The sequence below is a fragment of the Melanostigma gelatinosum genome (assembly GCF_949748355.1).
Source record: "Melanostigma gelatinosum genome assembly, chromosome: 3".
Lineage (NCBI taxonomy): Eukaryota > Metazoa > Chordata > Actinopteri > Perciformes > Zoarcidae > Melanostigma > Melanostigma gelatinosum.
Window position 1 is genome coordinate 13,777,461 of NC_136636.1, and position 22,554 is coordinate 13,800,014.

At 43.2% G+C, this 22,554-nt stretch overlaps 1 protein-coding gene across 1 annotated transcript in view; it reads right to left on the bottom strand.

Moving 5' to 3' along the window:
* The window catches only part of LOC306775915 (sodium-coupled neutral amino acid transporter 3-like), a 31,397-nt gene extending 12,156 nt beyond the window's left edge, over positions 1-19,241 (bottom strand). The window contains exons 1-7 of the mRNA XM_079266484.1: positions 19,106-19,241; positions 6,590-6,826; positions 5,545-5,577; positions 5,256-5,349; positions 4,975-5,090; positions 1,102-1,175; positions 112-204 (exon numbers count right to left, since the gene is read on the bottom strand). Of these exons, the coding sequence (XP_079122610.1) occupies positions 112-204; positions 1,102-1,175; positions 4,975-5,090; positions 5,256-5,349; positions 5,545-5,577; positions 6,590-6,720 (541 nt within the window). The 5' untranslated portion in view covers positions 6,721-6,826; positions 19,106-19,241. The remainder of the gene's footprint in view (positions 1-111; positions 205-1,101; positions 1,176-4,974; positions 5,091-5,255; positions 5,350-5,544; positions 5,578-6,589; positions 6,827-19,105) is intronic.
* Between the last annotated feature and the right edge of the window lie 3,313 nt (positions 19,242-22,554).

Sequence of the window (22,554 nt, forward strand, 5' to 3'; positions counted from 1 at the left end):
CATACTCCCAAGCTTCTAATCATACAGTACAATTATCCCAGAAACGTCAGAAGAAATTTTAATAAATGTGTAAGTGTGTAAGTGTGAGGACAGATGGCAGTGTGTCCTCACCTCCAATGTTCTGCAGCGTGATGGCAATGCCTGCCGCCATCTTCCCCGGGGTACCAAAGGCCCTGTAGCCGAGCTGCTCATACGCACGAATACCTGAGCCACAAAAGCCAAATAAAAAGCATTTTATCAATGTGTTAAATCCATACTAACAAGGTCTAGGACTGTAAAGAGAATGTAAATCTAATTACGGTCATACATTACAACTTGTTGTGCAGCAGGTCATAGAGTATTAGGTGTTCACACACTGCAATCTTATCATATCTGACTTTAGAGGGTCATTTGGAGGTTTTGCTATTTTGCAGATAAAACCACCTTTGTTGACAATGAACAGTCCTACAGCAGAGAGATGAGAGAGCTTTCCTTTAGGTGCACTAATGATAACCCGTCAATGTGAGCAAAACCAAAAGTGATCAATGACTAAAAAAAGAGTAGGCCCACCTACACAGACAGTGTTTCTGTCGAGGTTGTGGATCATTTTCTAATTCCTCAACATAAAGGTCTTCTAACACTATAAATTGGTCTCAGAACACTGCAGAGGCTGGCCAAACAAACCTGTTCCAATATGGAACAAAACCGCAGGCAACTTGAGACTCTTTTCTTTTTTAAATTATTTTCAATTTAAAATAAAGGAAGTGGTCACTGCTAGCTGCAGATGCTTTAGTTAACTGACAAAACATGACCAAAATGCTGCCTTGTTCATAAATAAATAATCTGATGCTGTTGTCCTATTATGTATTGGATGCTGCTATTTGACCTGAGTCTGGGTCTCACTTATCTGGGCACAAGAGCAGGAAGCCATAGTTTCCTGTTCTATCTAACACTCTGTGTGTTCCAGCAGACTATGTATATTTTGAACACGTCGATGAGAAAGCAGCCAGGGCACACGGTATTAATTGAATGGAAATGCACTGGTTGCCTTTAAATGCAAATGATAATACATTGCATGATTCCTTGAATCAGAAGATGCATGTTGTCAGGCTGCATACATACCTACAATACCAGACAACTTCAGCAGTAAATGGATGGAATACGCCGAGAGGACTGCCACCACTGTTAGAAGTACCCTGAAACAGACATGCAACAACAGACATTACTGACAGTGTTACTGCCTCTTCTTTTACCTGCAAAAAACTCATTTTCTGTCATCATTACACCAAGAATTCTCATTTCTCAACAACTTTATATGTTACATGTTTACAGCACACATTACCCTGCAGGCTATTTATACAGCTGCAGCATAGGCATACATTTTCTGCATGCCGGTACATAGATTGTGTTGGAAGAGCAGAGTCCCTGTGGCTCTGCTTTAGCCTGGATTGTTACTCAAGCTGAGACAAGGAGGCTGCCATGTCAGCCTCTCTGCCCTCTGACACAGTAAGTAAGCACGTACACACACACACACACACACACACCAGATGGACAGTTTCAAAAAGAAACACTGCTGAGATTGACAGAATGAGGGAAAATCCTCTGTAAACATTAATCTTCTCATCTTTGTTCATCAGTGTTGGAATAACCCACGTCAGTCAACAACAGTCATTCCTTCTATTTTCAGTGACAGAGTTGTTTCCTTAAGAGGGAATAGACTCGCCACACCGACTCATATTATCCATTTTTACATGTTATTCCTCTTCATGCATTCTTGGCATGAGGACTTTAGTGTCTTTTGCCGTTTTTGCCTGTCCTCGCTCTCTGTCCCTGTCTCCAGCTCCCACTCACTTCCCCCAGGCCATGAGCCCTCCTCTCACTCCCCAGATCTGCCATCCTCTAACCGTCCACCAGATGCCCTGAGACTCTGCTGCCAGTCCTGCTCACCTGGCATCCCCTCCCACCTACACACCTGTTGCCATTTCCCTCATCAGCTCTGCCTGGCCTTCCCCGTCCTCCTCCTCACCTGCATCTCATTCTCTCGTCAGCCACTCTGCACATAGTTCCCCTCCTAGTGTAGCTATCTGCTATCCTGCCTGCCTGCTGGACCCACTGCCATTTGGACTCTTGATCACTGTACGCTTTTTGAAAATAAATAGTACTGACGTAGTGATTACCTTAAATTATTTTGCGGATTTGATCATCGGATTTCTATTTGGTTCCTTGGATATTGTTCTTAAATTAGCCCATGAGGTGCGCAAGCTACATCTTTTACTTGGATTTAACATCTGTCTCTACTGGAGGTGTTTAAGATGGCGAAGTTTTGTGAATGGGTCCCTGATCTACTGACTTTCCCTGACCCAGTCCGCCTCATTCCAACTATTTCCGATTTTATTGTTACCATTGGCGACATTAGCTCCCTCTCACACACACACACACACACACACACACACACACACACACACACACACACACACACACACACACACACACACTCCATTCCTCTCTTCTTTTGGAAAAGCCAGGCCGCACGTCTTTCAACTGGACTTCAACTCTTGGCCAGTTAACAAGGGTTTTTTTGGGGGGGGGGGGGTAATACTATGTGAAAGAATGTTGGGCTGACTTTCAGTGGAGGATTTAGTTAGTCAAGTGGCAATGGGAGGACGGATCTGCTGACAGTCAGACAGACTGACACACTTGGGTAACTGTAGCTCTGCTCACAGCTTTCCACCCCGCTGCATTCCTCGCGGGCTGAAGCCTCTGCACCCGCCAACAAAACTCTGTGTGATATGAAACATCGGGCCAAAAGGGAAAGTCAAACAAAAGACATTCCAAAATCTAGACTAACAACATCACTCTTCATTTTATTTCCTTTTACAATATATTTATAGTTGTATGGTTATCATTCAAAAGACATTGACGATTATGAGCAAATGTGGACATATTGTGAAATGTGAACTGATCGATCGACCCTCACAAAAGGTTCAGCAGACGACCCATCAGTGGAGATGAATGAGAACAACCCATATGACAAAAAATACTCAGCAACAGGCGTATTATTTTGCTGTTGGTGTTTATTTTGCATTTGTTTACCTCCCCGTGTTTGAGCAAACATGGTCGCCTCATTTTTAGGTCTTCTGTCCCCTTAAGGAGCAGAACCTAAGGTTCAGGATGACACTGTTAAGAAAAAAGGCAAACACCAGCCTGGAGTCCAATGTGAAAAAAAGTAAAATTGTAACCGACCCTGCCTGTATTTCTCAGTACCTACTCCATTGTTTGATACAAGATCGTGCAGATATGCACACAAAGACACAAGCTTTCATCCCTAACAGGACGGATAACTACAGGCTAACTGGTGCACGTACTATCAATTCGCACAGGAGTAGGTTGCGTGTTTTCATCAGAGTTAAATGGGGTTCAACTCAGCTCCTGTCTTGGTGTCAAAGACGTTGATGTTCAGTGACACAGAGTCCAGACAGCAGACAGCTGAAAAGCCACAGTCACACAAGTCAGCTCAAAATAAGAAGCTTTCTTTAACACGTGAGACAAATCCTGACATGACTGCCTTGGAAAAGAGCTCAAATCACGTCCTTGGGGAATATTTAAACCTAGCTTTACATTACTCCCAGATTGATTGAATCATGACCTCATCATCACCTTTATGTTGTGTTGAGTTTGGTATGAAATGAACAAACTGCCTTTGGCCTACAAAGGGAGAGGCATCAAGTTTTTCACCATGACTACAAATCCACTTAAAACCAATCCAAGATTAATACAAACATCCCAAAGATTACTTCACCTCTCACTAATACTCTGTCTTGTAATTTCAATTGAGGGATGCTGAGTTAACAGCAGTGCCTGCATTTTCTAAGAAATATAAGTCTGGAGGGTGTGTGTTTCCACACCGCACACCTAACGATCTCTATGACCACCAGGAAGAGGTGTCGAAACATCACGAGGAAACGAGCAGGGGAAAGTGTTGACGTTGTCAGTGCCATCTGGTGAGATTACCCTCTGGAAAAAAACCAGCCTGATTATTCTTGAGAAAAAGACAGATCACAGCTGGAAACCTGATGAAAAAAGTGAAGATTTTAGAAGCAGTGAACGCATGAAAGACCCAAATGAACACGCAAACCTTTGAGAGCCCATCAGTCCGATATTACGCCACCACCAAATTTGAATTATATTCCACCACAGAGCTTCGTGTTTGCATGTTTATGCAGAATCCAGCCACCATAAATCAATACTTGAGAAATGTCTAACCGACTAGATCCGGTCTGGCCGATGGCAGAAAATTCAGGCAGGATAAATCTGAGACCGATTGGATGGTCAACAAAAGTGCTGATGATGAAGCTACCCCACTACATGACACCCAATGAAATGGTGACGCTTGTGATATTTCCTGAAAGCATGCTTCAAGTCTATAAGCTTTCAGGGCTGGAGATATTCTGTATTTTTCTTATTGTCGATAAATACCACAAAAAGACCAAAACAACTGTGAGCGCTCACTGCAGCTCAAATGTCAGAAGACCTCCAGTGAATTTAAATAAGGTAGAAAAAGCATCTGCATTGAAATAGAAATGTTCAACCTGAAAGCTGCAGTCGACTATGACGTCTTCATCCTGACAGACCATTCTGCTGCAGAGGTTTTTATACGTTAAGCCCCTCATATGTGCAGCACATACGCCAACTGGTTCCAGAGAATCACCCACACAGAAACAATCTGGTTATTTTTGCATCCTTCATTACGATTGCGGCTGTTTGTAGCGCGAGTAAATGATTGCCAGTAGCTTATTAATCTGGGCCTTTATTTATCACACAAATCTGCCCTGTGTCATCGGCCTCTTTGTCATAACCAGGGACCACAAGACAATTACAACACAATTGGGTGCTATTCATGTGTGACTCAGACCTCCGCTGGAAAGCGGGAAGAAAATAAGTCAGACAATATCTGTGTTACATATTGAGTGTATCTAATGCATTTGAATAGCTTACAAAAACAGGACGACTCCTGTGTTGGCCATGGCGTACGCCAGTCCTAGGATTCCACTTCCCATGATCGCATTGCCAAGGTTGAAGACAGACATCCCAAACGAGGTTTTCCCCTCAAACTATAACCGATGCAAGACAGGGGAGAGGAATAAACCTGTTAGGTCATCTGATAGTGCACGCAAGTCTATCTATCTATCAGATAGATAGATGAATAGATAGATACTGTATATATAGATGTAGATGTGTATATACTGTATATACAGATATAGGAATATTGAACTTGCATCTGTAAACTGAGGGCTCTTCTTGTCCTCCATGCTCGATAAGAAGTCCTGGCTCTCTGGGAGGTTGGCCTCTGTGTTCTCAGTTCTGTGGGGACTAATGGAAAAAAATACTGTCAAAGCAGTAACACCAAACAAAAACAGTCAATACTCATCATAAACTATGTCATTTCTTTTTTTATAGAACATGCTCTGGTTTAGAATAATTCCTTTACGGTGTAAAAGACGCACACTCTGAAATATAACACACTACAATACGAACACATTCTCTGTTCCTTATCAACAAGCATACCTATCATTCTGGGCACTGTTGGGTACAGTTCCCCTACAAGCAGTGTAGAGAGAGTCCATCCATCACCCAGCGAGAGCACAAAGTGGAAAAACAACACCCTCAGTCATTATATAATCAGGAAAATAATGCAGTGAAGGGACTATCTATAAATGAGCATCTGTATCTCAGAGAGAGATTTTAATTAACTAATCTATTACATAGTAAGAAGACAGAAAAAAACATTGTTAGACAACCAGTGACATGACAATTAAGCATTTAGCGATCTCCATTATCCAGTAAAAATGAGTGTAGCATGACCATCGCCAGGCAGTTAATGGACACACAGTATTTGCTGTTTCAGGGATTGTGCTATTTTGTATCTCCACCTCATGCATTGTTAGCATTGAGGCCTTCCATTTCGCCAATATTTTGTATGATACTTTTATCTGATTTATACATAACTCCAGGTAACTATTGCACATTATATCTTGCTGCAATAAGAGAGAGAGTCAGGTCCTTCTCGTGTTGAAGGAGTAAACATGAAGATTAGTAAAGGAACAGGCACAGGCACGCTACACATGACAACTATCCGATTTCACTTGATGCTGTGTCAGCACGCAGGGTGAAACGTGACGTGTGACGCGTTAGAGAAAACATGTGAGGCCTCCGGTAAGTAAGAGCAACCGGTGAATCAAACCGCCTCGCTTAAATAGTGGCAAGAAAAGAGAATGACGATTGTTATTATTTGTAACAACAATCTTTTTTTTACATGCTAAGATTTGTGGCAGACGGGGGCTCAGATTGCACAAGAAGTAGTGTTATGATGCTGGATGGTACAGGTGCTACACTGTGATATGCAGATCCCAATGATCTGACTGCATCAAAACATTTGTATATGGTGGGTGTTTTTACACGTTTTATACAAATTAGATTTAGAAAATCGCAATATATGGGCATATATTGAATGGTGACCCCTGTATCGTGATATGTATTGTGTCGCCAGATTCTTGCCGATAAACAACCGTAATTCTGAAGCGATCAACGACGTAAGGAGGATTATACTCACTTTTCACCGGCCTCCGCAGATGGTGTTTTGGCCGATGCTGTGATCTCCTCGTCGTGGCCTTTTCCATTAGGAATAGCGTTCGCCTCAGCAGGGGCAGTTTCCACAGAATCCGCTGGTTTATCCTCACTCATGTCTGCTGCTGGTGCCTGCGTGTGTATGTGATAACGAGTCTGTTTAAATCTGTAGGTGTATGAGGCTGAGTGTTTGAAAGGTGCTCAGAGGTCTTTTTCTTGGGATCTGTGGGGGAAAAAAGAGAAATCACAAAATGTAGAGATTTGTGGTTTTGAATGGACATTACACAGTATAAATACCACAGTTCAATAAACTCATCTTTTAATTACAAACTTGTAAACAGACCAAATATGAACATTGAAGGCCCTGGTTGGACCTTTTACTGAAGACGGTGTGAAGGTGTACAGACTTTCATCTCCCTCTCTCTCCTGGTGGCTTTGTCTTAACTGCTCGGGTGGAACAAATTGCAGCTTCATCTTTCTTATTGTAGCATGGAGTTCAATAACCTCACTTAATACACAGCATAGCTCTGCCCACATTCTACCTGAGCAGAGGTCTAATGAACCAGACGAGCAGGGCCTATCGTTTCTTTATTCTCTGTATTAAATATGTCTTTCTCTTGATATTTTGGAGATTCTGCAACTATTTGTAACTGTTGCTTGAGACTCGACATTACATTTGCTGTTCTTGGTACCTTGGCTGTAGCTCAGTGAATAGAGCGGGTCGTCTTTCAACCACAAGGTTAAAGGTTAGATTCCCGATTCCTATCGTCCGCATGAAGTATCGCAGCGAGACACTGACAGCAGCCCACTGCTCCTAAATGCTGAGGATGGGTAATATGCACAGGTCAGGTTTCATGTCGGTACCCATATATATGTGGCGATTATAATTAATTTACTTTGAAAATTATAACAGCAAGTCCAGCGCAATCACAAATTGACATTGACTGCATTGGCACTAGCAAGGCTTTCATTCCTAGTTTCCAACAATAAGAGGCACGTGAGAAGATAACGGGCCCAACGGGGATGTGACTGAACTACAAATCACTCGAAGAAAAGGGATGTCAAGATGGAAAACATACACCTTGCAAACGTATTAAAGTACTTAAGTGACTAAATTACATATTGTAGTTGTGGCTTAATCGGACTGACGACAAATGAAGATTCTGACCCAATTCACCAATTCACAATTGACCCCATTTAGAGCTTGCCACAAAAATTTAAACTGTGTCTATACTGAGAATATTATTTACTATACTGATACTGTAAATATGAATGGGTGGAAAAAACATGGGCAGCATGACCGTGAGACTAACAAACATTTTCACTTTGCTAACCAACAGTAAAAACACAAAATCCAGCTATGTTGGTCAAAATATAGAGCTCAGTTGACAGTAAATGGACGTTTGGGCAAATCCAATGAATAATTGACACATCAACTGACAGGTCTAGGCTGACAGGAAACAGGGCTTTCAGAGAACTGTGACACACTGGGCTTAGTGTCAGGCCTCTATTTCCTGGGCATCCTGCTGTGGTGTCTTAGCTGAGCAGCTGACTTGTGAGGCCTTGAAAGGACATGTATCTCCTGGATGCAGTTGACCAAAGCCCCCTATCCGGCAGGCCCTGAATTGATCTCCTTTGCTCTGCTGCATAAACAGCAGTGGGGGCTTCAATGGAGAGCACGTTGGGGGCCATAGAGGAGGAACACGCACAAATGTTTGAACCCCCAGATGAAAAGAGAAGAACCAGCTAGGACCAGCTCCGAACCAGTTCTAGCCGTCTTTGTGCCTTCATTTTTCTGCTTGTCACTTTTCTCCTGGTTTTCTCTTTTAGTGAGGAGGGTTCAACTGAACAACAACGCTCAGGGCTTTCTGTACTACCATTCCTGGCAACCACTCAGCTGTCCTTTTCCCCTCAGGCCTCTTCCGCTTCACAGACTGGCCTTTTAAATGTAGCTTTCTGTAATATCATTTTAACACATCAAACGCAGTGTGAGGCGATGAATACACCCTGGTCTTCGTATCGCAGTCCTCTGAACCTGTCCTACCAACCACGTTGCTGCGAGCTCCACTGCACAGCCAAACCTCTCGGTGTCTCTGGCTAAAGCCGGGCAACGTGGTTGGGCAGCAAAGCACAGTGCACAATGGCACATGTTGTGCGGTTTCCTGGGAACGGGTTGGAGAACAGTGCTACTATTGTGCCAGGCATCATTATACTGCTGGGGCCCCCTTGGCTGTAGTTCGCCAGACCACTCGAGGGGCTGAAAAGGTATTTCACTGGGCTCTAGTTGAAAAGACACCACCTTGGATTCAGCAAATGCCAGTATCCTGTATTCATGCAGTTGTAGCAGGGTTGCTGACGGTAGCAATGGCAGAGGCAGGGCCCTTGTCGAGGGACAAATTACTGCACAGAACCACACTGCCACTCAGATAGTCTACAACTCACGGGGAGGTTGAGGGGAGCCATTCAAAGACAATACGCGATGGGCTGTCCGGCTACAGGGGTGCCTCTTCAATGGCCTCAGGCAGTGAAGCTTTCAGCAGACGTGATTGGACAGAGTTGTGGCTCCGACAATCAATATATTCAATAACAAAGGCAATACATGACATCCTTGGAAGTAGTTGAGTGAAAACACAGTAATTCAGTGAGAGCCTCTTCATTTTAGGAAGATTGTTCTCCAGTCCTCCGAGTTTGAAACAAATGAAGGTGAAAATAAAGGAGCTGAAATCCTCATTTAAAAGTAGGACAAAGTTTTGGCAGCAGATGTACAAATCCCAATACCATGTACTATTTGCTAAAAAAAAAAAGATAGTTGTACTGAAATATTACAGATTCAGTTGAAGATGTGGAAAAGATTTTATGGGACAACTCCTGTAAGGTCAGGTTCAACTACATGTATTTGCACCACATGGAGTCAAACTAATATATGATACATATTATAATTATATTATAACCAATTATTATAACCAAGAAAATGAAGGAAATGAGAACAAGCACAAAGACAATTGAGTTCAGCCCCCCGGGCTTGAACACCAGTTACCATCGCACCATTGTGGAATATAACAGAGGAAGAGTTGTGTGTCCATGAGGAAACGCTCTGCAAAACTGAATTGCTCTGTACTCTGCAGCTTCCATGTCATCCAAAAACACATTTGCATCCGTCTGCTTGAGCAATTACTGATTACCCCGATTTCAAAATGTCCCATATCTGAAAGAAAAACATTGTTGGGAGAGCAGATTTGTCAAAAGCATCAATGTAACTGAACCACAAGACATTTTTAAGATATCCACCATTAATAACGTGGGTTTATTTTGTGTGTTCATTTTCCTAATTGCACCCTGCATTATGCAGAACATAAAGAGGCTGACAGGGTGATAATCAATCTGCCTCAGTAGTGCCCTCTGTTAAAGATACAGATTAGCGCTTCTCAAGAGCAGAAGCACAGTTTAACAAAGCTTCATAATAGAAAATAAAACAGTAGTTGTACAGGAGAAAAGAAAATGAGAATAGACAATAGAAGGACCAGATGGAAAAAAGATTATCGTCAGAAATCCAATGTTTCCGCCCCGGTATCCATCTGAAACCTATGCAAGAGTTAATCCCACTTTGTGATGCTCTTGGTGGGAGTAAATGAGTCTTTTCACAGCAACAGCAGAGGCTATGTTTATTCAAGCCCTCGTCCAAAACAGCACCTCAGTTTGCCAACACACAGCGAGTGCATGCGCCTCAGTTCGCAGGCTCTGACGTCAGCAACTGTGCTGAGAGACGTCATCCCACGAGGAGGAGGCAAACGGAGCCAGGCAGTTCCACTGATTGTTATTCCTGAATGGATACCTGAACCTGAACCAGCGCATGCTGATTCATCCTCGCTTATTGCTATGCATGTGTGCATTTGTAGTTCATTCAGTGAATAATGCACTGTGTATTTGTGTGTGTGTGTGTGTGTGTGTGTGTGCAGTTTATGCAATGAGTAATCTCAAAGTATAATACTGCCTCCTATGTCACTACTTGATGACATTCTCAAAGTCCTCTGCTCGTATAAGCTTTCTTAATTGAGTCTCCACTGTCATTTTCAGAGACTCCTAATCTGCTAAAGTGCATGTGGACAATCATTGACTGTTTTTCACTCTTTTTTCCTCCCACCCAGGTCTATGGAAGCACTAAAAGCAGAGCTAAACGGTTTTAAATGCATTAAAGAAGCTTGAATACCTTGTCTTCACATGGAATTTCCTTAAAATCATTTACAGCGTCACCCCCTCTATGGAGGTCATTTGAAACACGGCAAACCTACAGCAATTTTAGAAAATTTGAAATGAAAATGAAAACTCACTTACGAAAGGATTTAGTGTTTTGGTGGCACTACAGCATCCAAAGCTAATTCCTCATCCTCCCTTTCTGCCCATGAACAGGAAGAGATTTCCTGCTGATTAAGAGATGATGCCCACCGATGAGCAGCTAATAGATCTATCACAGAGCATTTTATTGTAAAACAGTGAGCTGAGACTTGGGACCTCTGACAGTCAGGATGATAGAGTAGATCAGATTAGGGCCCATCTCGCTCGAGCGGGAAATCAGGATCAAACCGCCCAGGTCACTCCACCCTCTCTTGCTCCTGTATGAAAATAGCTGCAGAGGAGTGAATAGCCCCACTGTAACCCCTACGTCATGTCACACTCGGAGCTGTGTTTGTGTGCCACTGTGCACTGCAGCTGCCTGAAGTAAGCAGTAAACACGCCAACAATCCAACCACCATCTGTCTGTATTCTGGTTTCTCACACGAGGGTGAACATGGACATAAATACACATGATGAAAAACACACACGCGACAGTGCAACTACGCGACGCAAACGTTGGATGAATACACAGCTTCCACTTGGTGTAGAACCAAGATGTTTGCAATATGTGAGATTTGTGCGCAACTATAGTGCAGTGTTTTGTTCCCGCCTTTCCAACAGCTTCGATTTGGCCCTCTGACAGTCTTCTTCTCCACAGCAATGGTGACTGAGGCCCATGGGTAGTGTAGTTTTACATATGTAGTTGTGCCAAATCTGATGAAAAGTTGAAATACTCAAAAAACATACGAAACACGAACCTTTCGGAGCAGACGGATTATCCAGGAGGTGTTTTCATGTTGAGGGACACTGAGGATATCGTCTTCAATCATCCTCGCTAAGTAGAGCTCTGCTCAGGTGGGCAATGAGGTTACGAAGCTGAGAGCTCCAAATCTCTCTCCCATTATTTCCTGTCATCCCTCTAGAGTTGCCTTTCTAAAGAAGGCAAAAACATGCCCCACAAAAAAAGTATTTTGTCTATTTTCTCTTGTGGTTTTAATTGACTTTGATAAATAACATTTTTCATAACATCCACCACAAACTGAGCAGAATATTGTAGCTGCGTGTTGGAGTGTCATTAGACACTACTTGCCTTACGGGCCTCTGTATCCTGTTTCTCTTCCTGTACAGTGCTGTCTTGCCATCTCTCTCTCCCTCTCTGCTGCAGGCCCCGAGTACCACTGTGATGAGCCAGCAGGAAGAATAGCAGATTAACTTCTGACGAAGAGATGTGTGTGTCAGTCTGTGAGATGCTCCTCATCTCCAGGGTCTTTATAGGCTGTTGTGAGATTCACGTCAAAGACTCTAAAATGATGCGGGATGTGGTCTCTGTTTGGCAGTGCATTTAAATATCTACTGTCATGAGGAAGGTATTATCTCACAGCAAGGCAAGTGTTTCAGACTCTTTAATCAGGATTATTGTGTGTACGGTCAAAACAGGGAAACAAAGATTGCAATAATTTGCCCTTAAACCTGATGTGTGTAGGTACTGCATGGAATAGTGAATTGCATGGCGCACTATCTACAAAACGTATTCATTTATATATTTACACACAAAGACAGCTGTTTATCATATGAATGCATTTTAAATAGCATCCAAATGATGCAGTATATTACAGATAAGATCTCTGATGGACAAGCTTGAGAATATTACAGAATGTGTAAAAAAGAGATTTAAAAAATGTGGGGATGTTGGTGACATTTGTTCCACCAATGGTTGCTCAGTTTCACCAACATGTATTTGATTTCCTGCGCTCCACACCCTGCTTTAATGAAGTCTGTAGGTAGCATCTTTTTTTTCCCAATAAACCGCCAACATTCCTATTGTAATGGTTAACAACACACATGGCTATTAGCACTCACAGCCGTCAAGCTAGCAGCTTTTGGAAGGATTCTGTGACGTGCAATGATGCACGGTCACTCAGGCAGACAGACAGGCGGCCTCATCGTAGCTCATTACAGTCCTGCGGTAGCCACAGGTGCCAAGTTCTACTCTAGTTTTTGTCAGAGCTCTTATCTCTCTCTTTTTGCATACAAGGCCAAATCATCTTTTAAAAAGTTGGTCAAACAGGGAACAGAACCAAATTCATTCTTCCCTGAACCTGACCCAATACCAAAGCAATATTCCACTCCATTTCATCCACTCAGAAAGACAAAGCCAGGAATTTCTTTTACATTTGGAAATAACCAAACACAAACCTTTAGTTGTACACAAACAAAAGCGTTACACGACAACTACTGACCTAATGATTTAAGACACATGTTGTTTTCCACAATACTCCCTCTTTAAGACGATATTTGGTGATTTTCTATCGTCACTCGTTTGGTCACTTCGATTTGTGCATTTCCTCTCTGAGACCTAAAGAGCCAGTGTTCTACTGTTTGGTCTCCTGGCCCTGCTGGCGCGCCGTAGTCCGAGTATACGACGGGTGTGTGTGCAGTACAACCTAGAGCGAGGCAGGAGGCAGATTGTCTTTAGTGTCTCGTGACGCACCTGTGTGGCAGCACCAGCCTGGTGACTCACTGAAGATGTGATATATTTATAGAATCACACAACACACTGTGTCACTCTGGCTCATCTCTGACACCTGGACACCCCACAGACAGGAACTAGAGCAGCAACGTAACCACGCATAGAAGTCCAGAGACTTCTAAAAACAATGCAGGCGGGACAAGTGAAAAGTGCTTCTGGGATGAGCTTGAGGATATGAGCACAGCCCTATGAGACAAAACAAAGGGCAGCGTGGTAAGATGCAGGACGATAGAAATCAATTCCATGTTGAGGTTCAGATTTACGTACATGAACACGCTGATTCACTCAATGAGATGCACAATGCACGCTGCAATGTCTTGACTAAACATTCAGAAGATATCGTGAGTTAGCCAAGTTTAAGTCCCACAAAACCAAAACTTTTTCTTTTTGTTTAGTGCAATAAAATAGTAAAATATGGTCTTCATTCATTTTTACTGCATGTATTTATCTATTCATTTGTTTATTTATTATCGAATTCAGTGCAGTTCCCAGCGCAATCTTTTTGAGATATTTCCATTTACAAGTAATTATTTGAGTGAAGGTTATCGAATCCAGCAGAATGTTTCATCAAGCAGACTTCCTCCTGTTATTTTCACAATCCTCCATTAAATGCATCTGTGTTTTCCTTAGATGCCAGGCTCCAGGCTGCCGTGCATGTTGGATACGTAGTAAAACACGCACACTTCTCCAGGTCCAGAATGCATAACAATGCACTAAAAGCGTTGTCAAATAAAGCCACTTGTTGACTCAGGGAAAGTGTGTGTCCAGAAACAGACACAGCCAATCGAATCATTCAAGGCATAACCAGAGCGGATACAAATGCTGCTTGCAGCAAGGATGCCGAATGCCATGTTGCTCTTGAGGTGATGAGCTGCTTGGAGATATTTGACAGGTTATTACGATTCTGTGCAGTCCTACATCTATTTCAACAAGATCATTTGTGTGTAGAACAAATGATTCACTTGATTTGAATGTGGCCTGAGCCCTGCGGCTCCTCGGCTCACAAGCCGCCTTCATCACCTCTGTGCACAACACAGTAACACTGTGCTTGGCTGCTGAACAGGCAAAGCTGTGTGCTGTCATACAAGATGCCAAAAAATTGGATTATACATATTTCAAAAAAGAATATTAACCCACACTGTGACATTGTGTGTACATTGTTTGTAGAAAGGTAAGTACAACTTGTTTGCTTGTAAATTAAATAAATAAATACATGGCGGTAGAGTGAAATGTCAGAGCAAAGAAGGTGTAGACTTAAAATAAGATATTCATATACACATTACAAAAACAGCATACATTTATATAAGTGATGAGATAACTGGGATGGCTGTACAGTAACTGTGTTTTCTTTTTTACTTCCACATGTCACATGTGCTTCATTCTATCTGATTTCATAAAGCGTGATAATAACTGGTCTGGACAGGAACACAATGCTGGAATTGTAATGTCAAATCAAATTTGGCCTGTTCTCAGATTGCTGTTGATTACAGCACTGGAAGCAAATGCCAGAATACTCACTGCCAGGCTAAGAGGTTTGCAAGCCACGGTGAGAGCAAACACGATTTCCACACTCTTTAGAATTATTTTAGTACAACTGTATGAATATACATGAAGAATATCTGACAAAACAAGGTGTCACACGATGCTGCTGACACTGTGTGTGCAAATATGTCAACAAGTTCGGCATACCACTACCACTGGTTCAGAACAAAGTCAACCACTGAGTGAATGATCAATTCATCTGTGTTAATTCATTTTCTTGTTTGGTCTGTAAAACATCAGAAAACAGTGAAAATGCCCATCATATCTTAGGGCAAAGGGTGACAGTAGAAACCCCAAAATGTTCAATTCATTATAATGTAAGACAAAGAAAAGAAGCAAATTCTCATTTGAGAACCTTGAATCATCGAGTGTGTGACAGTTTTGCTGAACGAATGACTTAAATGATGAATCCATTATCAAAATAGTTGCATTTGACGTTTTCTGTTGATCGATGCAGTCACATAACAGCGGTTTTGGACCAGATGCAGAAATCACTTGACGAGGTAGCAGCAGATGGTTTTAAGGATTTAATTTAAGACATAAAAATAGTCCAAAAACAGAGCAGCAACACTTACTGGGAAACAGGCTGGACTACGTAACACAAGGTCAGGTGATAAACTGAATGCACAAAGACCAACCACTGACACCAACAAAAAAACAGGTGGGAAAACATATGAAGACAGGAAGTAAAGCTGACATGACACAAGGGGAGAGTGAACTTACAAAATAAAACAGGAAACAGACTCAGAAATCCCTGAACCATGACAACAACTTACTTGATCTACAAAGTATATGACTTGTTGTCTCCTTTTGCACCGTGGCTCCATTAGCGGATTGTCTAACGCCTGAACGTCGGGGACGGCAGTGACACAGCGTATGCCAGTTGTATACTAGAACAATAGCACAGGACGTAATCAGCTAACCGGCCTCCCATCCAGAGAGTGCTCCCTGCCCACCATTGCTCAATGCCAGCTCTGTCTTCTCTCAATCATGCGCCCTAAAAACAAAGTGCCATCCTCTCCTGGCATCGGCCACTCGTCTCCCTCCTGTTTCCTCCTCATCACATGGGAGGAGAGCAAAAAGGAAGAGCGTGCACCGTGGGGGCGAATGCACTCATTCATCTGGAAGCACAACTCGCGCAGTGTTTCGACCACCATGGTGGATGTTGCACTGCTGACTCTGTCACATGCCGCAGCAACCATGGACGTCCAAATCCCACTCCAGTGACCGAGGACTCTGGAGCACAGCCAGCACCCACTGTAAGCAGATCAATGCTCGGCTTAGTGTCAAATCCCTCGTAGAACTAAGAATTGGGCTGAGAACAATAAGCCAACGACGGATAATGAGCAGAAACACGGCCGTGGCTGAGACTCAGAAGATTGTATTCAGACTCCGGGGTGTTTAAGGTGGCTCATGCGTAAGACTTTGCTTTATCGGTCCTCCTGAAGTATCGTTGGCAATTCAATCAACCCCGACAAGAAGCGAGAGAGACTCACACCAAGCGACCTGCTACTCTGACTTCCTTATGAGGAGGACAAGTGAAAGAGATGCCCTGTGGCAGTGGTTCTCAATCTGGCCGTCTGGAATAAAACGTTTTGGTGAACTTTGCTTTCCATCTCTGTCCAGGCCAAATCAATGAATTAAGAAAAACAATTACTCCTCAATTGAACTGCTCACAGCTCTTAGAAACAGCCCCTTTGAGGAAGCACTCTCATATTGGGGTTGATATGATATTATGCACGCTTTGATAAAAACAGGGCAGGTGCATATTTCAGCCAATATGAAGATTCAATTACATTGGACAGCTGTTCCCATAAGACGTGGATGTGAGACTCTGCTCAATCTATTGCTCATTACTGGACAACACAGTGTTGATGGTGGAGTTATTTTCTCCGACTTAGGATAAATGCCAGCCTGTTGGTTGGATGAGCTCTAAGTGGTATGACCTTATTCAGGCTGCAATTCATCTGTGATATCCCTCAGTATGTCCAAACAACTCTTTCATAAACCGATCTGCACTTAGAAATACTGTGATATGACTCAGAACAAGCCCTCAAAGGGACAGATAGACCTCGTGGTTTTCTATTCCATCCTTTCCAGTCTTTCTAAAACACAAAGCAGATCACCTGAGAAACTGACACAACATAATTGTTACAATTGTTTTTTGTAACCAGTGTGAGGACAGAGTTGAGACCAAAATCGAATCCCTGTAAAACCTCAAGTCCGTTCATCGTTTAATACCGTCGACAAAGTCACAGCAGGGTGTTCCTTTCTTCTCACGGTGAACTAGTCATCCCTTCATGTGTTCATTTCAATAAACCAAAGCCATACTGATGCAGGAGAAGAAGACATGGGGCACAGAGCTTTGATCCAATCAAATAGGAACTTAGTGGATATCTATCTGCGTCTGATCCAATAGAGAAGAAAAGAAAAGGCAGGAGAAGGAGCCATGAATGGTTCTCATCGACTAACCTGAGATGGAAAGAGAAGAAGAAATACTCAAGCAACTTCTGACACCTTCTGTTTCACCTCACTCGTTGTGAATGAGGTCTGTGACCTTTATCGCATTGCACTCCTCACTCTCCCCCCGTTTCCTTGTCAATCGATACACTTTGTAATCAACCGGCGACGCGATGTTTCACAATATCTCTTCAATCTCTAACACGAGTATATGTGTAATGTGCATTTCCACGCACATGCACACATGCTTTCGCTCTTAAACACAGGCGTTGATTACATACGCGCCACATCAAAAGCTCAGCACGACACAGTGCCGGCTGAGAATAGTCTGTTCTCACTGGGGTTTCATTCTGGGATGGGGTTTTGGAGAGAGCGGGCACAAGGGCCCACGACAAGCCAGAGAGAGGAGTCAATTAGAGCAGCAGGGGCCAAGCTGGCCAGACGTGATCTCTCCCCATCTCCGGACTGTTAAGTCTAGCAGTCACAGTCTCACCTGCTGCCCACAGGCTCTTGAAGTGACTCATCGTGGAGGAGTTGACTGCAGGTGACTCAAGAAACCATGCCGCTTGTTAGGAGTTGTATCCGGTCTACGGGATGTTTTGCACCTATTGCTGCAAAAATGAATAAATACATTTGCTAAATCTTGGTACGTGAGAAATGCTAGAAAATTCCGTTCTTACGTGTGTTGCCTTAAATCAGACTAATCAAACAAAAGTAAGACGCAAATGATTAAAAGCAGTATATTCCCTCGTCAATATTATCAGATATAGATTTATATCTCTGCATACGATGTGTATTATCCGAGGGCTGCTTTGGCCCCTTCCTACTGAGACATGGCCTCCCACCAAAGGCTTTGGTCAGACTACGCAAGATCACCACACGAGGACCAGATGGCACCTGTAGCCGAGCTGTGACGTGGCGCGAGCCAGCTGCGGATGCTTCGCCGGCACGACTTGAAAATATGAAAAGGCAATCCAAAAATGAAGCTTTGCACAGTGCGATGCATTTGCAGGAGCCTGTAGCTGTACAGCAACCCGGCCAGTGGATATGCCTCAAACGTGCATTACTGAAACAGCATCATCAGCCTGAGTGACAGTCATGCAGGGTCATGGAAGAGCTTCCTGCAACTTTGATCTCACTAAGCTATTTCATCATGGTAGTGAGAGAGTTGTAATCAGAGGATTCATCCTAAGCAGAGTCAACATGTATCCAGTAAAGTAATCATTCCTGCTGATTCTAAGGCAAGCTGCAATGAAGGAAGCAATCACAAAAGGGGGTCTGTGGAGTCCAAGTGGTCGCACTGAATCTCAGTATGTTATCCAGCTGCACATGAAGATCAGGTGCAGCACGGTTGTGTGATGCCACCTCTGGTTATATCTGGCGACCGAGGACCACAACAACGCTGTCTCAACTTGACTTTTACTTTGCATTTAAAAGCTGTTAAATCAACGTCACAAGCGGGCTTTGCAGCACATACACGCATGAAGAGCATCGTTTGGGTTTTATGTAATGTCATATATATATATATCCCCATCGCTGTGGAAAAACATGCTCGTTGATAAGTAAAAATAAAAAAACGTTATGTCGTGAGGGCTAAACGTCACCGTTAACGCGTCCAGCATCCTGTCAGTGCCTTACCAGAGAAGTACCAGCGTCCTCCTCCAACTCCGAATATCTCCACGCAGATCTCGCCTCCGCTCGCTGCTCGGCTCTGTCTCGACCCGTGGCGTGTCGACCTGCCTCTGTCCCACTACATCCGTCCGCTTTCCCTCCAAACTGAGTTCATGTCATGTGTTTCCCACCGAATTGTCCGCGCAATCTTCTCAAAAGTGGGATGTGAAGAGTGCGCCGGGTTCCGCCTACACGCACGCACATCGACCCCAATCAAATAAATGTTGTGTGTATGCTGTGCTGTTGCGAAGCCAGTGTGCGCGCGGGGACACGAGAACCCCCTTCTTTAGCACGCGCCTTTTTCTTTAATCTTTTGGAAATGATGAACCCGCGCTACGTTTATGCGTCGGTCGGTTAAAGGGTCGTTTCCGCTGCTTTTAGGTGTTGGAAGTGGAGCTTGTCATTTCACACGGTGATGCTGACGGGGTATATTTCATCCGACTCACGGATTTATCGTCGTGCTTGAGCGCGCATTTTGAGACAGTGAGACTGAGACAGTGACACCATGCATGTATTGAATCTCCAATTGGTTCCTTAAAAAAAAATTCCACGTATTCAACGACGTAAACAGCTAACTGATCTGTTTCCTACGCACGCTCCATTTCTAGGTCATCGGCGATGGCGCGTTTTGATGTCACATTGCTCCAGGGTTAGTCTTTCTTCACTCTCTAGCTGGTGTTCATATTCATCTGCATTCATGGGGGACAGGAAGAGCCAAACCCACATTTTCCACATAAACTTACTCATTTATAAGGCATTCATTACCCAACCTGCATGCAAACGTTGTATAGATCGACCTGTATTTGCAATACAAAAACCCAAGACAATTATGAGCTGATACATTCTACACTTTCTCTCACAAATACTGTCATCTCACCCCTGAATGAGACAGCAACCACAGTTTCCTTTGTAAGCCCGACCTTGTGGAAAGCCGAGGACATTTAACCTTTGGAACATACGAGCTCAACATCTGCTTTGGGGTTGACCCAGTGGGGAATGGCTACCCATAGAGGAAAGGGCCAGAGATGCTGAGAATGTGGCTGGTGCATCCCAGAGGTCAGCAGAGGAGCTCAACAGATGTAGGCTATGCTATAGATCAAAGACAGAATCTCAAGTGTGTGTGTGCTTTAATGGTTTCATTTAATAAGCACTGTCCTCTGGTTGTTCCTCTTCCTTTTCACAAATAACACGTTGGTATGCTGATTGAAGCTCTAAACTAATGAGGAGAGGGTGAAGCAAAGGACATCCGGCAACATAGCTCTGGAGGCTTTTCATTCAGCTGGAACTCCCCCTGCTCTTTCTTCTTTTAATGGTGGCTGTATCAATCCCACCTTGCCTCACCTATCCGTCAGCTTAAATAGTGAGGCAGTGCTCCAGAGGTATTTCTGAATGCCAAGAGCAGTGCACAGTAAGGTGTAACCATAGAAACTGGGTATAGCAAAGGTTGCAACACAACACAAGTCAGATGACCACAGAGCAGAGATGATGCATGAATAATGAAGTTTGGCAGCAATTCATGTATTTGAGCTGTAGTGACATTCATAGGTCGGGGTACTCTGACCCTATTCGTTTCAAGTAACTACACTGAAATGGGGAACACCGCGCACAAAATACTCATTTCCAAATAGTAATACACGGTTGTTCTAATGTTATTACAAATATAAATCGACATCAACAAGACTACAGGCATGCTTGAGGTTCCGTCAGGCACAGAGCTTCGAGCTTAATGATAATGTCGCCACATTAACATGTTCACAGTGGCAATGCTAGCATGTTGAGGATTGGCAGGTCAAATGTTTACCATGTTAAACGTCTTGGTTTAGCATGTTAGCGTGCTAATGTTTGCTAAATAGCTCTAAATATCATTTATTCTGAAGAATATTTAAGATCCAAGACAAAACTGACAGAAGGGCAAGATTCAGAAAAAAGTCATTACAAATCTGCTGCTTCAGCACCACAGACAGTGCCATGGATTTATCAGTACACGGCACAGTTAGGCTACTGATATTTCCGAGCCATGGCGGGGTCTATAATGGCACAAACCTCAATCAGATGAAGGATCAGGGAGTCAGGCAGACTAGACTAACATATTCACCGTAACCCCTCTGCGCTCTCTCTGGGTGATGGAGAGGCTGGTTAACAAGGGGTCGTGTATTTTGGTCATTTTGCTAACAAGGGGGATAACATTCCCCTCTCATCCTCACTCAAATCGCCAACTGGGTACAGTTGAGGCTGATGGAGATATCAGTTTTCCAGTCACTACTCCATATACCAAAGTATTGGACCAACTAAAATGTTGTCTGAATGTGGCGCTAGATGACATCAAAGCTATTACAATTCATCCTGTGGGAGCATGAATGTCTGCACAACATTTCATTGCAATCCATCGAATAGTTTTTGAGTTATTTCAGACTGGACAAGTCGTGGACCATATGACCGCTGAAAGGCACACAACAGGTAAAGGACAATAGTGTCTGGCTGCATTCTTTCTGTCTTTGTGCAGAGATCACAGGTGTACTTTGATCACTTCATCATTTCATTGCTGGTTGGTAGAATCTCTGGCAAAGACATAGCACTCAGTTTTAGACTGCACTGTTTCCAAAATAATGAGCTAAACTACATGCAATGTGCGTCTTCATTATGATTTGTTGATCAAAAGCAGTTTCATTTTGTCCTGCTCTCACCAAAAGAATGTGGTGGCATAGCAAAAAGCGATAATTCACCTTTGCACAAACTGCAATGCACACACGATTGAACATGAACAAAGCAGTACAGCCTTCTGAACAGCTTTGAATGGATTTCTGAAAACAATGGGAGACTGTGACTTCTGGGAGGTCAGGCAAATCTGCGTAACAATATTACAGCTTATAACTTTTGGCGACTGTAGATTCATGAGTGGATTTAAACTTTTCAAAGGCAGGTTCTAGAAAAATAAAATAAAACCAGCCGATTATTTTAATTTGTACAAATCTCCTTTCCTTTAGACTGTTAATATCCCACACCCTATAAAAGTCTCTCTCATCTTCACTCGACTGACTTCAATGAGATTTAAAACTATCTCGACTGTGGGTCTTTTCCAAGGAGCTTCCATCACAAGTGTAGAGCTTCATTTGTGTCCTCCTGTTCATCCTCCACAGCCCCACAGCTCTCACCATGGACATAATTAGGAGAAACCAGAAGAAAAGATCTCATCACAAACCACTAAACCCATTCAGCATTTTTTTTTTTTTTTTTTTGCTGAGCCCTGCTGGAAGATGCTGCAATCAAATTCAATTCAGGTCAATCTTCTAGTGCATTCATCGTGCGAGGAAGAGATGCTAGTCACTGTGTGCTTTATCCAAAGCAACATGGTCCGCTCATGGATGAGCAAGTAATGGCCGCGCCGTGGAAACTATGTGGTTATGCAATTACCCGAG